The 15,796-nt window shown below is 43.1% G+C and overlaps 1 protein-coding gene across 2 annotated transcripts; it reads left to right on the forward strand.

The window, feature by feature from the left end:
* The first annotated feature begins 1,456 nt into the window (after window positions 1–1,456).
* nphp1 (nephronophthisis 1) lies at window positions 1,457–14,661 on the forward strand. Of its 2 annotated transcripts, none has more exons than XM_061228615.1 (20): window positions 1,457–1,700; window positions 3,862–3,938; window positions 4,422–4,482; window positions 4,631–4,761; window positions 4,938–5,133; window positions 5,282–5,383; window positions 5,997–6,085; window positions 6,239–6,284; window positions 6,381–6,465; window positions 7,672–7,766; window positions 8,788–8,916; window positions 10,196–10,270; window positions 10,432–10,542; window positions 10,965–11,047; window positions 11,538–11,614; window positions 12,054–12,153; window positions 12,869–12,981; window positions 13,069–13,142; window positions 13,544–13,588; window positions 13,963–14,661. In XM_061228615.1, exons 3-20 carry the CDS (start codon window positions 4,459–4,461, stop codon window positions 14,221–14,223), a joined length of 1,836 nt encoding a protein of 611 aa, XP_061084599.1. In that variant the 5' UTR covers window positions 1,457–1,700; window positions 3,862–3,938; window positions 4,422–4,458; the 3' UTR covers window positions 14,224–14,661. The 2 variants fall into 2 exon arrangements, with proteins under 2 accessions (XP_061084599.1, XP_061084597.1); XM_061228613.1 differs by lacking the exon at window positions 1,457–1,700 and adding an exon at window positions 3,105–3,566.
* Window positions 14,662–15,796: the final 1,135 nt, after the last annotated feature.

Consider the following 15,796-nt stretch of genomic DNA (forward strand, 5'->3'; position numbering starts at 1 on the left):
TAATTACTTTTACAGGCAATATCATAGGGATTTGAAAATGATTTTGTACCATCGAAAAAGTTGAGGGAAATAACTTTTTCTGCAGCAACTGGCTGATAATTTGCCATGTGAGTTTGATGTTATTTGGTGATTCCCTATAAGTGCTATCCAGTTATAAGTGGGTTTACTTATAACTGGATAGCAGTAATTGGAATACAGTGTTTCCGTTTTATAGAGATTTATGTTAAAATCACCCAAAGATGAACAATAATTTCCCCTCCTTATTAATAACATCCAGTGCATTCGCCACACAATCATTAAACTCACTTATTATAGTGTTTGGTGGATGATACACACCGCCAATAATAAATTTTTTGCTATCAGCAAACATTTCTATGAATATTGATTCAACAGGCACCTTTTCAGAATTCAAACACAAATCACATCTTTTCCTATATTCATAATCCTCATGGATAAAAATTGATACACCACCACCGGCACGGATGGTGCAGTGGGTAGCACTGCCGCCTCACAGCAAGGAGGTCCTGGCCTCTCTGTGCGGAGTTTGTATGTTCTCCCCATGTCTGCGTGGGTTTCCTCCGGGTACTCCGGTTTCCTCCCACAGTCTAAAGACAGGCAGGTTAGGCTGATTGGAGAGTCTAAATTTCCCATAGGTATGAGTGTGTGAGTGAATGGTGTGTGTGCCCTGCGATGGACTGGCGACCTGTCCAGGGTGTATTCCTGCCTTTCGCCCAATGTATGCTGGGATAGGCTCCAGCCCCCCTGCGACCCTGTTCAGGATAAGCAGGTTAAGATAATGGATGGATGGATGGAATTTCATAAAGGCTGTTAATTGCCTCAGAAAGCCAAGTCTCTGTTAGTGCTATGATTGGAAATGTATTATTTAGAGATGATAGATAATGAAGTAGATGAATGTTCGTGCCTTTTAAGATTTTAGCATTTGAGAAGATTGTCTGTTTATCTTTATATCTAAACAGCTTAACTACCATAGGTCTTGGTCTTTTTCCATCACCCTCTGCCAACAGCCTCCCAGTACGGTGCGCTCTTTCAATTTCAATGTGCTTTTGATCGATTTTCATTTACCACTTGAGATTGAGATTTTCTCCCAGTTTTCATCAGGTGACTCTGGGATAAACAATGTCCTGGACTGGTTTTTCTAGATACTCTATTTTCGCCAACCTGAGATTATAGTCAACTTGCAGAGCCTCTGTGTTGGATTGGAGGTGTTTAATTGTACCAGTAGTCACAGATTTAAGAGTGACCTTCAGATCATCCACTTCACTTTGAATATATTGAAGACTCCTTTTTGACTCCTGCATTTCTCTAGATCACAAGTGTCAAACTCCAGTGTCTGCTGGTTTTTGGGATGTTCTCAGCACCTGTGGTTCATTCAAGTCATTGATTGGCTAAAGAATCCATACAAGGCCTTAATTGACACCTGGGGCTGGAGGTAGCTGCCGCTGGCTGCTGCTGGACCCTGAGGCTGGTCTGGTGGGAGCTGGCTGGAGCCTGGGCCTGGCCTGCTGGAGGCTGGCTGCTTCCTGAGCCTGGGCTTGGTGGTAGCTAGGCTGCAGCTGAAACCAGGGGCTGGTCTGGTGGTAGCTGGCAGGAGCCTTGGCCCAGCCTGATGGTAGCTGGCCTGCTGGAGCCTGGGCCTGGCCTGGTAGCAAGGCTGCTGGTTTGGTTCACTGGATCCAGAGGTATTTGATATTCCCACAGTTTCCCTTCCTTTCAAATATTTCAATTGCAGTCTTTTTGTCTTTTTGTCTGGAAAAAAAGCACTTAGAACTACTTGTGAAAACTTTGGTAAAGGAAATAATGAGGATTGAAGAGATTTCTGGAAGATTTTTGGCTGATTATTTCCTTAGCACAGCACTGTCAGTCATTTTGAGATCAAAATCTGTCAGCCATTTTGGATGACACCTATCACACCAAACTTAAGGTGTGGATTTATTTTAACTTTGTTTAATTGGTCAATTACTTTTGGACAAATATGAATAATTATGTATAGGCCCATATACGTGCATACTGTAGCATTCTGGGTACCATTCTATCCAGAATGACATACAGTATGAATGAGATCATAGCAGTATACAATGTACAACATACACTTTCATGTAGGATCTATCAATTAATCACGCTTGTTTAAACATTGTATACTATGGTACATACCGACACAGCTTGTGGGCAAGCTATGTTGAAAGAGTGATGCAAGATATTTGGCCCCAAATAGGACTCATGGGCATGTTGGAAATAAAGCACACTTTAGAAAAGTGCAAAATAAGTATATTGTCTCTAACGTTAAGCAAAGTTGCCAATACACTTTACAGTGCACTACTCTAAGATTATGAATTATTTTAAAGTTTTGAATCTTAATGAACCTGCCCAGTGGTGAGCACATGTTGTTTGATGTACAATAGACATTATACATGGCTGTAGCAGGTGTCAGCAATACAGTTTGATGGAGAGCAGGCTGATGTTAGCATTAGGGCTGATCAATTTAATTTGAGGCATTCAGCAAATGCAAACATTTAACTTAAAACATAGTTTTTTTTTTCTGATTAATAAATATACACTATTGTCTGTTTCACTGATTTCCAGCATAATTCCATCACAGCTCCAGCTGTGGTACTGTGCAGCATAAATGTGTTTTTGGAAGTTGTATTCAATTCTGTAGGTGCAATGTTTTCAGTGCAATGAATCATCCACAATTCCATGTGAGACGATGCAAGGCCTGACCCATAGACTGTGTCGGACCCCACCCCCCTTTCCAGAAATACTAGAGGTCCTGAAAAGAATGACATGCAGAAGAAGAGACAATGCTCGTGGAACCTGACTGATTTGAAACTATTCATGTATAGGTTTTGGGGACCACATACAACTAGTCATTGTTTATCTATAAGAGCTATAAAAGTTGGTGATTTAATTGTATGGGTTGATTGAATGTTTATAATAATGTATAATTTGAAAGACCAACACGTATGACGCGAACTTCTATGTCGCTTTTTCGTCGATGCATAAAAAAAGCGGATGACCTGATTTATACTATCTTTTTTGAAGTTTGGTAAATCTATTTTATATAGGGATCTAACGGTGCCTCCACTCAGACAGCTGTATCTTAGCGACCGAGCGTAGCGTCTCCAGAAGGAAAAGCATTCGAGTGCAGTGCCAAATTAGCAATTTACCATAAGTTATAGCTAATTGTGTACTTCATCTAGCTATGCAATCGACGGACAAATTCTAGCAATCTATAATCCCCTTACCTTTAACCCAGCTAACTACCTTTGCTTGAGCACTAACACGAGCTAATAAGCGAAAACGGCTAGCTAGGCTCCTACGAAGATTCAGCTAACTTAGTTAGCTCGCTAGGTAGCTAGCTACCAACTTTTGAGAACATGGATAATAACCTGCTAACGACCTCGACCGGGTTAAATTCTTGATGAAAATAAATATCGTAGCTAGGTATATCTGAACTTTGTGTTCGCGTTTTCGTTCTAAAAATGGCACCTAAGAAGAAAGGGCCTTTGCAAACAGTACAAAGGAACACAGATGATATTAAAAAACAGGTTAGAGCGAGCTAGTGATTTTGAAACGAATGTATGAATTGAATGCATTGTTTCTGCTACTGTACTTAGCCATATTGCTAACTAGGGTTTAGCTTGGTGGTTCGTTTCAATGCTTTGCATGCCATGGTGTAACAAGCGAAATAGTTTGTAAGCTGTAGTGATTTACGCATTTTATAGGTAGTAACGTTAATTATCACACACCAATGTAACATGCTGATAAAATGATACGTTGGAATATGCATTTCTTTCTCTTTTTTAACTAACGTTAACACAACTGATCTCTGTTCTGTGGCAGGTTGATAGTTTGATATTGGAAGTTCGTCAGTTCAAAGGATCTACAGAGAGCAAAGCAATAGTAGAGGCATCAGAGAGGTAGCTACGGATGTTTTTTCTTTTGTTTACATTGCTTTTACTTTACGCCTTCATAGTTCTAGTGAAAGGCTAGCTAAATGTGTTTGTTCTCCATATTTTTGTTAGAATGTAATTTAATGATCATGGCACTATGGTCTACTACCAATTGCTACTATGTATTCAATTGCCAAGAAAAAAAAGAGATGTCATAAAGCCATAATGTGCAGAACATTAAAATGAGCTTATCACTTATAAATATGTTTAAAAAATGATAGCCATAATGATGTGTATGAAGCAGGATATTAATTATTCTTATGACTATTTGTCATGAATATAGGCACGTGTTCAGGATTGGAGCTAGGCATAAGGCATCAATGTGTAACATATTTGCAGCATACAGAAAATATTAATGCATATACTGTTGGAAACAAAGGCTCTGGGTAAAGCTGACAGAAAGGGGTGTTGCTTATTTTATTTTAGTTCCTTGCATTTTTCTGTCAACAGATGCACACATTTACAAAGATCGGTTGAAGAAACTTTGATGACTCTGAAGAAGTTAACCAAAGTAAATATTTTACAAGTACTTTTGATGATTGTACTGGCGTGCATCCATTTATGTAGTGTATGGAAGTGGCCATTTTGCATACTAAAAAGTGAAAGTTTCAGCAGGGCTGTCATAAATGTTTATGACATATTTTTGTTTTTTTTAAAAGGCTGATGAACCAGCGCCAGTGGGGAATTACGAGCAAAGAAAAGTGGATGAAGAAAACAGATTGAACAGGATTCAAAAACAGCTGCAAGCACTGGCGCTCACAGTCTCTCCTGCTCAAAAGCCAGGCACAAGGCAAGTCAACGATATAAATGATTTGTCCTGCACTTGATCCTAGCTCCATTTTCAACTGCTCACATATTGCCACAGCCTCAAACTGCTTTTCTAAATCTGTGTCTGGGTGGACCTAAGAGAGTTGGTACACTCCACCAGGTCGCAGATTCACCCTCCCAGTTCTGTTTGTTTTGCAGCCAAAGTGCAGACCTGCCAAGTTCTTCTCAGACCGAGGAGGAAGATGATGCAGGAGTGGACAGTGAGGAAGAGGAAAGTGAAGAAGAGGAAGAGGAAGATGAAGAAGATGAGGAAGAAGATTTAGAAAAACAAGCAGAGACTTTCATTGCCATAAGTGCTTTTACAGCCGAACAAGTTGGTGACCTAACAGTGCAGGTAACCAAGTATAAGCAAACAGCGTTGTACCAGTTACACTGTTGTACCAGTTAAGATGCCTCCAGCCTGTCAGCTTTGTGCAAATGACTAATTTGATTTCCTTTATGGATTGGTTCATTGATTAATTGATTGCTTTTTGATTGAACAGAAGGGGGACCGGCTGAGTGTCCTCAGTAAAAATCCTGATGGCTGGTGGCTTGCTCAAGACTCAAGTGGAAACAAAGGTTTAGTGCCCAAAACATATTTAAAGGTACAAATCCCTCTTTTAGTCAGCTGCCCTTATCTCTGGCAGTCTGTATGTTTTGGTATCTGTTTGGATTAGGCTAATCTCTTAAGTGAAGCATGTAGACTTTTGCCATCTGTCAAGATTACTTGTAGCTGTGTTTCAGGCTGAATAAGCTCTGGTGCTGCTTACCTTACATGATTTATCACTGAACATTTTACTGTGCAATTGAGTTGCTTGTAGCTGTAAGCTAGCCATGCTAGCTTAGCTGTTCCCTGGCTGCTGCTTGTTTTGACTTTGCAGTTCATCAGCTGTGTTTCACAGTCAGTGTCAGAGGGGGTGCACTGCATAGGCTGCTGTCAGCTTGTGTTGCCCATCCAGAGAATGTGTGTTCTCACAATTATTCTTGTGTTCTTCATACTGAATTTCACTTAGTGAGAATATAGAAAAATTGTAAGAAAAGTAAGATTATTCATCTGCAATCTTAACCAGTCATGTTAGCATTGCTAACGGTCCAGCTGTTGAAATTTTATGAGAAATGTATTGATAGCTTCTCTGAAAATCTGTCTTCATTCACACACTCAATATGTGGCTTTAAGGGGTTATGTTTCACGTTAGAGTGACTGTCTAATTGTTTCAGGTGCCCCAGGGTGAGGAAGAGGAAGAGGATTCAGAGACTGAAGAAGAGAGTGAGGAGGAAATGGATGAAGTCTCAAAAACCAAGCAGAGGTGAAGTTTCTAATGCGGACAGCAGGTGGCGTAGTAAACCAAGCATTCGTTTGAAACAGGGGTAATGGAAAGGGTAAAAAGGAATGTTTGTTTAGTGTAGTCAATGAACAGCCAAACTGTAAAATCAAAGTGATGTGTTTGACTCTTTTGCAGCAACCAAAAATCTGCGTGGGATGTTGTGAGAAAAGAAGTTTTAGAGGTATTATTATTATTGTGATTATAATAATGTTTGCTGTGTGCTGGAATTTACTAGGATGTTTAACTGGGCTAACCTGGAGTGTGTGCTGATTGGCAGATGAACGCTACAGACGTTCTGGCAGCCATGGGTGCCATTCCCCCTGGGTTCCGCCCCTCCACTCTGTCAAATCTGCTCAATGAAGGTAAGCTTCCTCCAGTTACTCTGACTTTCTGAGTGCTGGATCCATGGGAAAATATTGTCCCATTAAAGATTCACAGCATATATAGCACTTCAAAGTGAAGATTATTCTGTTGTACCTACTAACATTTTATAGTGTTAGTAGGAACACTATGAAATTCTACCAGGTCAGCAGGTGTACCGAAACCTGAATTCCTGAAAGCCGAGACCCAAGCAATTTGGGGTCCATAATTCTAGTCAGCTTTTTGGGCCTGGGTCAGGTCACAGGTAAGGCTGAACGATTCATAAATTTCATGGCAATATCGCAATTGGTGTTTAGGTTAATTCAGGAGTCCATCTAGAGGAAAACTGAGTTTAGTTTCCCAATCGACAGGAATAATGCAAAATAGAAAAGCTGCTGCCTTACACTGCCAAGTCTGTAACACAACTGGGTGTGAACTGCGTGAACTGGCCTTTGGGACATTTAAATTCCATTGCAGGCATTGCCTGAGGGCGCTTCGGAACATCATGAACTCAGTTTGACTGGGAAGGGCAAGCTGGATGCTTATCAGCAAAGGCTACATGATGTGTCTCAAAGGGCCTCTTGAGAGGTCTGACATCAAAATGTTTAAATGAGCATTTTAAATAGTGCTAACTTTACTAAAGTCATTTAGAAGCATTTCCTTTATCAGTGTTGAATTCTCGACCGCGATTAGGCGGTCGTAGGCTGCCGTTAGTCCCCTCCAGGGAACCCGACAGAGCAGCCTCCGCACTTCCTGGAGACGCGTACTTCCTGGAGACGGCACAGGAATGTGCGTCTCCGTGCGTGACTGCCACGGGAGCGGGGCGCAGATGGAACACGCGACAACGGCACCGGCGTCAAGTTCCTCCCCGCTGTGCCATCCGAGAGAGTGACACAGGCCTCAGGCGCTCTGCAGAAAGAGGAGCAGGCCTTTCACTGATCCTGCTTCACTTACCGTTCTTCACTTGACATATTTTTATCAGTCCGTTTCCTTACTTCTTACATTTATGTTAGTTAATGCAGCGGATGAAAATGTTTTTTTTAATGTGGCAGAACTGCACACTTGTGTTTTATCTTTTATATTATCACATTTTTGAGAGGTTATATCCAGTTCAGGCGTTTTTGGCATTCCACCATCCCTCTATGAACCCTCCTGAACCCTGTCACCTCAGCACCCCTGCTAACCTCTGTTTCCCCTCTGCTCTGCAGGGAAGACATACAGAGGTAGTTACTACCTCCAGCCAGAGCTCAGCCAGTCCCGCCTAGCCTTCAAAGACCTGTTCTGGGACCCGGATACTGGAACTGTACGTACTCATTTTATATTTCACTTTCAAATTCTTGGAATATCAGTTAACCAGAAGCATTTTTCTAGAAAGACAATCTGCTCATATGACCTATGAATCATATATTATTTTGATTAGTTCTCAGGAAAACCTGTAGTACAGAATTTTGAGTGTAGCCTGTCCTAGGTGCCCAGCCCTTCTATGACAAGCGCTTCCTCACACCCTGTTCTCCGAGTGAGCGCAGACATGCCTGTACGCTGCATTGAGCATGGCGGTGGAGGAGAAGTGAAATGGGGGTATTTAATGTTGCGGTATGTAAAATGGGGGTATTTAATGTTGCGGTATGTAAAATGGGGGTATTTAATGTTGCGGTATGTAAGATGGGGGTATTTAATGTTGCGGTATGTAAGATGGGGGTATTTAATGTTGCGGTATGTAAAATGGGGGTATTTAATGTTGCGGTATGTAAAATGGGGGTATTTAATGTTGCGGTATGTAAAATGGGGGTATTTAATGTTGCGGTATGTAAGATGGGGGTATTTAATGTTGCGGTATGTAAGATGGGGGTATTTAATGTTGCGGTATGTAAAATGGGGGTATTTAATGTTGCGGTATGTAAAATGGGGGTATTTAATGTTGCGGTATGTAAGATGGGGGTATTTAATGTTGCGGTATGTAAGATGGGGGTATTTAATGTTGCGGTATGTAAAATGGGGGTATTTAATGTTGCGGTATGTAAAATGGGGGTATTTAATGTTGCGGTATGTAAGATGGGGGTATTTAATGTTGCGGTATGTAAGATGGGGGTATTTAATGTTGTGGTATGTAAAATGGGGGTATTTAATGTTGCGGTATGTAAAATGGGGGTATTTAATGTTGCGGTATGTAAGATGGGGGTATTTAATATTGCGGTATGTAAAATGGGGGTATTTAATGTTGCGGTATGTAAAATGGGGGTATTTAATGTTGCGGTATGTAAGATGGGGGTTTGAGGCAGGTGTGGCGACAGGCTCAGAGCTGCTGTGTTGTGTGTGGCCCCCAGGTTCGGCCCCGGGTCTCCAGGACGTCTCTGCCGCTGACGCTGTGGAGCTGCAGGATGATCCCCACGCCGGGGGTGGGGGTCCAGGTGCTCAGCAGACACGTGCGGCTCTGCGTGTTCGACGGTGCCAAGGTGGGCAGGGCTGTCGCTTGACGCTCCCCTCCACGTCCGCCCTGCGGCTACAGGGCCCTCCTGCCTCTCCCACCCTGCCCAGTGTCACTGGCCTACAGGGCCCTCCTGCCTCTCCCACCCTGCCCAGTGTCACTGCCCTACAGGGCTGCTCCTCTCCCACCCTGCCCAGTGTCACTGCCCTACAGGGCTGCTCCTCTCCCACCCTGCCCAGTGTCACTGCCCTACAGGGCTGCTCCTCTCCCACCCTGCCCAGTGTCACTGCCCTACAGGGCTGCTCCTCTCCCACCCTGCCCAGCGTCACTGCCCTACAGGGCCCTCCTGCCTCTCCCACCCTGCCCAGTGTCACTGCCCTACAGGGCTGCTCCTCTCCCACCCTGCCCAGTGTCACTGCCCTACAGGGCTGCTCCTCTCCCACCCTGCCCAGCGTCACTGCCTGCTTCAGGGTGTGTGTGTGTGTGTGTGTGTGTGTGTGTGTGTGTGTGTGTGAGTGTGTGAGTGTGAGTGTGAGTGTGAGTGTGAGTGTGAGTGTGAGTGTGTGTGTGTGTTGGGTGTGTGTGTGTGTTTTTGTGTAATTAGCCTTGACATTCTGTGAATTCTTTCCCCTTGGCCTGTTTCTGCCACAAGGGGGCATAGCTCTCTCCCTGAAGCGTCAAAATCACGCCCTGTTCTGCTAACACTGGTTTACAGTCATCTGATGTGTTTGTAAACGGTGATTTAAGGGGCCTGTATCACAAAGCTGAATAACTGGGTTGTGCCGAGTAAAACACAAAACAACATTTTTTACTCCAGTCCATGTTCCAGATTTGGGAGGGTTACCGGGTTTAACTCAGTAGTCCTGCTTAGTGATACAGGCCCCGGGGCAGTGTGGGTATGGGGAGTAGAGGATGAAGAACCAGAGAGGAGACCCTTCCCTTGTTACTGTTCAGTTCCTGTTTGATCCTTAATTGTTGTCTTTGTGATTTACGTAGTGTTTCGGTATTTTTAGTTGGCTAGGTAAGCAGTATTTGGATAGTTAAGTTTGGTCACTTTTGCTTTGTTTGTTAATTTGTTGTTAAAAAAATAAATAAAAATAAATAATAAAAAAAATAGGCCCTGGTCCTTATCTTTGTTGTACGGGTAGCAATTGAAATTGTACTTCCCTCTAGGGTTTTTCAGCGCACTTAGCCCTGGTTATGGGTATGCACTTTGTTGTACGTCGCTCTGGATAAGAGCGTCTGCCAAATGCCAATAATGTAATGTAATGTAATGTTCCTTATTCATCACCATTTCATTTCCCCAGGTCCTGAGTAACATTCACACAGTCAGAGCCAGTTACAATTCAAAAAACCCCAAGACCTGGACCTTTTCACCAAGGGTACAGTATATAATATCTGTACCATTTAGTGCATTCTTTGAATGTTAACACATTGTATGTCACATCTGAAATGTTGCTGAGTGTATTTGAGTGAACAGCATATCGGACTGTGAGAGGGGAACTGACTGACTGCACTCTTCTTCTGTGGTGAAAACTTCCAGATGGTTGGAATCCTTCCCTGCCTGCTAGACGGAGATTGCTTTGTCCGGAGTGACTCCCAGTCACCTGACATGGGAATCCTGTTTGAACTTGGGGTCACCTACATCCGAAATGTAATAACTTTGTTGTAATAACCTTTTTTTCAGCCATTGTTATTTATTATTAGCTGCTCTTATGTTTAATAAGAGTGTATAACATTAAAGTGCACCTAAACTACAGTATATGCTCCAGAGCTCTTTAGCTGCTGAGAATTGGTCAGCAAAACATGTTACTAGTTCAGTCAGGGAGGGAGAATTTTGTTCTGCATTTTGGTGATAATGGATAAATCTCCAGGAACTGTATTGGTGTCTGAACGTTTTGAGTATCTTTGAGTATAATTAATAATGGATATGTCCCAGCTGTGGAAAGTACAGGATATTTTTCAGTCTCGTTTTTGAACGGCATGTGTTTAGCACTGAACAGCGTGTGTGTGTTGGGCTGAAGCCCATACCTGTAGCACTGACTGTGATGTCACCTGTGCCCTCTCTCGCCCCAGTCCACAGGTGAGAGGGGAGACCTGAGCTGTGGCTGGGCATTCCTCAGGCTGTTCGACGCGAGCGGTGTGCCCGTACCGCACAGGTACCCAGCCTGTGCCTCGAGAATAGATCCACCCACACACAGGGCTCCGCAGTTCTGCTCCATTACACTCACATTAACACCTACGGGCTGCTCCTTTTCAAACACTCTGCTGGTGGAATGTACAGCTTTTTAATACAGTAAAACAGTTTGTTGGTATTCTACTCAAGGGCCTTGATTCAATCAACATTTGTCCTGAAATTACACTTCCAGATAAATCGGCTAAGTAGCTGAATTTTACATCACAAACACAGGATGGCAAGTTCAGCACTTATGAAACTTATGGTAGTGAAGAAATACTATGCATTTTTTTGCATATTAAGTACAAGTATGAATGGTAGTTGAATCCAGACCACTGCATCCCCCGATGTAAATAAATGTGTTTTGTAGCTATTATTCAAGGATTCCGAAAATGTAGAAAACATTTGTTTTGTGCGTTTCTTTTAGAGGTGTTTCTCTGTCGCCCAGTGCTGAAAAATTCTTGCTTTTTCAGAACCTATGAGCTGAGTGTGCACGGAGGCACGCCGTATGAGAAAGGCGTGGATGTGGACCCCTCTATAACCAGGAGAGGTGAGGCGTGATCACCGTGTGACCTATGGGAGAATAAGCTTTCAGGAATCCCAAAAAGGCTGGAGAGACAATGGGCTATCAGTCACTGACTCTTCAACCATTCTAATGACTTTTTGCCCTCTACAGCCAAATAGTGTGTGGTTGATACACTGCAAAAACCAAAAAAAACTATATAAGTATAAAAACTTATATCAAGACTTATATTGAATTTTATTTATTGTACTTGTTTGCTAAATAAGATGAAAATATTGCCCAAAGAGTAAGATTTCAAGATTTGCCAATGGAATAAGAACAACTTGTCAAGCAAACATTAACTTAAAACAAGCTAATAAAGCAAACATTAACTTAAAACAAGCTAATATTTTTTCTACCTGAGAGAAAACAAATACGATCGTAAGTTACAAGATGGTAAGTCCATGTCTTTGTGTGTCTGTTTTAGCTGCTGGGAGCATGCTGCAGCAGATGATGGTCTCCAGGAAACAGCCCAAGCTTGTCGTCAAGCTAAAATCACCCAACGCCAACACCAGGACTAGTCTGAAGTACGCTTGTTCACTTGAGTGACACTCTGAGCTCTCAGTTTTACAGTGCTTACTTCCCTTTCGTATTATTTTATATATATTTTTATAACTGATGAGATTAAAACATTTCTGCTTGGACAGTTACATTTACAATATTTCACCAAAGGCAATGTTTAGTTTTTAAGGACATCTCTTCACAGAAGTTAATTAATGGTGACAGTAGTTGTGGTTGGTGACAGTAGTAGTTGGTGACAGTCATTGTAGTTGGTGAGAATGTTGTAGTTGGTGACAATAGTTGTAGTTGGTGACAGTCATTGTAGTTGGTGACAGTCGTTGTAGTTGGTGACAGTCGTTGTAGTTGGTGACAGTAGCAGTTGGAGTTGGTGACAGTCATTGTGGTTGATGACTGTAGTAGTTGGTGACATTAGTAGTTGTAGTTGGTGACAGTCATTGTGGTTGATGACTGTAGTAGTTGTAGTTGGTGACAGTTGTAGTTGTAGTTGGTGACAGTTGTAGTTGGTGACAGTAGCAGTTGGAGTTGGTGACTGTAGTTGTGGTTGGTGACAGTTGTTGTAGTTGGTGACATTAGTAGTTGTACTTGGTGACAGTCATTGTGGTTGATGACTGTAGTAGTTGTAGTTGGTGACAGTAGAGTAGTTGTAGTTGGTGACAGTTGTAGTTGTAGTTGGTGACAGTTGTCGTAGTTGGTAAAGAAGTACTCCTGTTTCTTTGGCAGCCTCCTACCGGACACTCTGGTTGGCTCCAGGTGCAGCATCCAGTTGCTGGCGATGTACAGACAGGTGCTGGCCGATGCTCTTCTGAGAGACCGGCTCACCATGCAGAATGCAGGTAATGCTGACACAAGTTGTCCAGGGGTCAGGTGACGCTTTCAGTTGACTGTGTGCGGTGACCGTGACCTGCCCCTCTTTTCTGCAGATCTTATCTGCAGCCCCGTGCTGGCGACATTCCCCCAGATTCTCGACCAGACGGATCTTTTGGATGCTCTCAGGGTGAGTCTATAGGATTCACTCGGTTAAACCTTGGAAAACTGGTTTCAGAAGTTGCTGTTGCAGCTAACAGGAAATAGTATAAATAGTATGTTCAGCTTTCAAACATGGGACCTGTTGAAACAGAGTTTGTTTCACCTTCTGACTGGCTCAAATACATACTTTAAATGTTCGTGGAATTGCTTTAGGTGCTGTTAAGATGTAAACACCCCTGCCTGCAGATTCCTGATAATTTCCTTGGAAAAATAAATAATCCAAACCCTGGTGACAATAACCTGAAGAATGGCAGTGACATCACACCTGGACGGTGGATTTGTAAAGACATCCATTTACAGGATGCATGATTTGTGTGGTTTGTGTGATGTCACTGTTTATTCCGACTGTGACCATTCGTTTTGTTGCAGAGCATGTGGGCGGAGAGAGAGAGTGCACTGAAGAGATCTGCGAAGGTACGGTACAGTTTCATTAGTCTTTGTACTCTTCTCTTGTTCTTCTTCGTTATTACATAATTATCCAAATAACGAGCGTGATCTAACATTTCTGCTACATTTCCTGATATGAATGACGTGAATGGCAAGTGAATACAGCGTCCTGTTTTAACTGTTTTAGCTGTGACCCAACCCAGACACAGGTAATTATTGAGCCAAAGTAACTGGTGGAAACCTGCAAACGCACCTGTGTTTCGGCAACGGGACAGTGATCTGCTGAGGACAAGTGATCTTATAGAGGTGTACATGGATACAGTGTTCCTCCTCTTACACACCCACACCCCCCTCCCCCCCCACACACACTCACAGACGTTTGTTCCTGTGTGTTTTGGCAGCGGGACAGTGAGCTGTTGAAAAGCCTGTTTGTGGAGGTGTACTTGGACAGTGTCTTCCCCCTCCTGAACTCGGCCAGCCTGCCGCCCCCCCGCTGGGCTGACGAGGAGCAGGAGAACCAGCGTGCCAGGGCCATCTTCTCCTGGGCCCCACAGGGCTCGCTTGCCGCCCTTCTGTCCCCCGACACGGCCCAGGAGGCCTTCGACATCACCCAGGTCACCTACGACTTCCTGAACCCGGTCAGAGCAGCCACAGCCAGCTGACCCGCCTGCACAAGGGGCCCCACTGTCGGCTAACCTGCCTGCACCGTGGGCCCCACTGTCAGCTGACTCGCCTGCACGAGGGGCCCCACTGTCAGCTGACCCACCTGCACGAGGGGCCCCACTGTCAGACCAAGCCTCAGGACTGTCCTGTCCATTGTCCTGAATTATTTTTTCCCTTTTCAGGACAGGTTGCTGTAAGGACTGCCTGTAGACGGGGTAAACGAGTGCATTTCTGAGAAGCATTTTTGTGAAAAGATTGCACTTGTGTGAAAAGCGTGCAACCTTTGTGTGAAGCCTTGTCACAATCTGGGAGGAACTCTTTGATCGGCATAACTTTGGAGGGTGGGGGTCTAGCCAAGCCTTGTGCATTGCTAAATGATGCAATGGTTTTGAGTTTCTGTGTTTTACTTGCATAAATAAATACACATCTAAGAAAAATCTCGGACTTGGTTTGTGTTGCACAGTATGACCACAGTCTTTTCATTCATGAGCATGGAATGGAATCACGCAAAAAATAAAACGGTGTGATACCACGGCACTGAAAAATAACCAGACCACCTAGGGCAAATACGGCATTCTGATTGGCCGAGACGTGTCACGAGATTCTTTTCTTATAACCCTGCTACTGAGAACAGGTGGACAGAATTTTTTCAGAGCTAAAATATCAAACAGATCTCAATGCGTACAACACACTACTATGCAATGCATTTCGAAGTCATGCAAATAGTCCAGTTATCTGGTGACAAAAAAATACGTTACTGTAATTGTAACTCAATTGCATTGAGTCAGGCTACACTTTGCATTGTCGGAAAGATAACCATGGGAGATGTTTCAAACATAATGTAAGCAAACGTTTTAACGATTATAATAACATGACTCACAACACACGAGTGAGTGAGAAGAAATTGATCCGCAAGCCTGGAGGAATATACTAAGACACGGAACGCAACGAAATGCTAAAATACATTCAGTACACTGATATTTTCTGAAAACCGCCCATAGTGTGCTGTACAACTCAACAAAATATAGAGGTCTTGGAATTCAGGTCTACATTTAATAGCCTAACGTTTTAAAATAATTGCCCTTCAGGGTAGTAAACGTAGCACCACCCTGTCGGCCAATTATTTCCGCATAACTGAGTCAGTCACAGTGTATTATCCCTTACTTGCATAAGAATGCTGATCGGTATGCATTGTGTGTTATCTGGAGAAGCACATATATAGATTCCAGAAGGGAGCCGATCACGTTTGAATTATTGTTTCTTTCTTAGTGCCTATTGTACAGTACCTGGACCATGACCCCACGGTCAGTGCCACTGCTGTGTACACAACACAGCACTTTGTAAAATGTAAAACCTCAGCCTCTTCAGAAATGAACAATATCAGTGCACTGTGAACTGGCACTTCTCATTATCTATCAGATTAAATCAGACATCATTAACCAGACAGTAGTAATCATACTTATGTTTAGCATTTGTGGGTCAATAGATTGCTATAGATTTTTAGCATTCTTTGTTTTTTAATTTGGAAATTTCATCTTATTATAACCAGCGTGTATCACATCATGCTCAACA

The sequence above is a fragment of the Conger conger genome, chromosome 18, assembly GCF_963514075.1.
Source record: "Conger conger chromosome 18, fConCon1.1, whole genome shotgun sequence".
Lineage (NCBI taxonomy): Eukaryota > Metazoa > Chordata > Actinopteri > Anguilliformes > Congridae > Conger > Conger conger.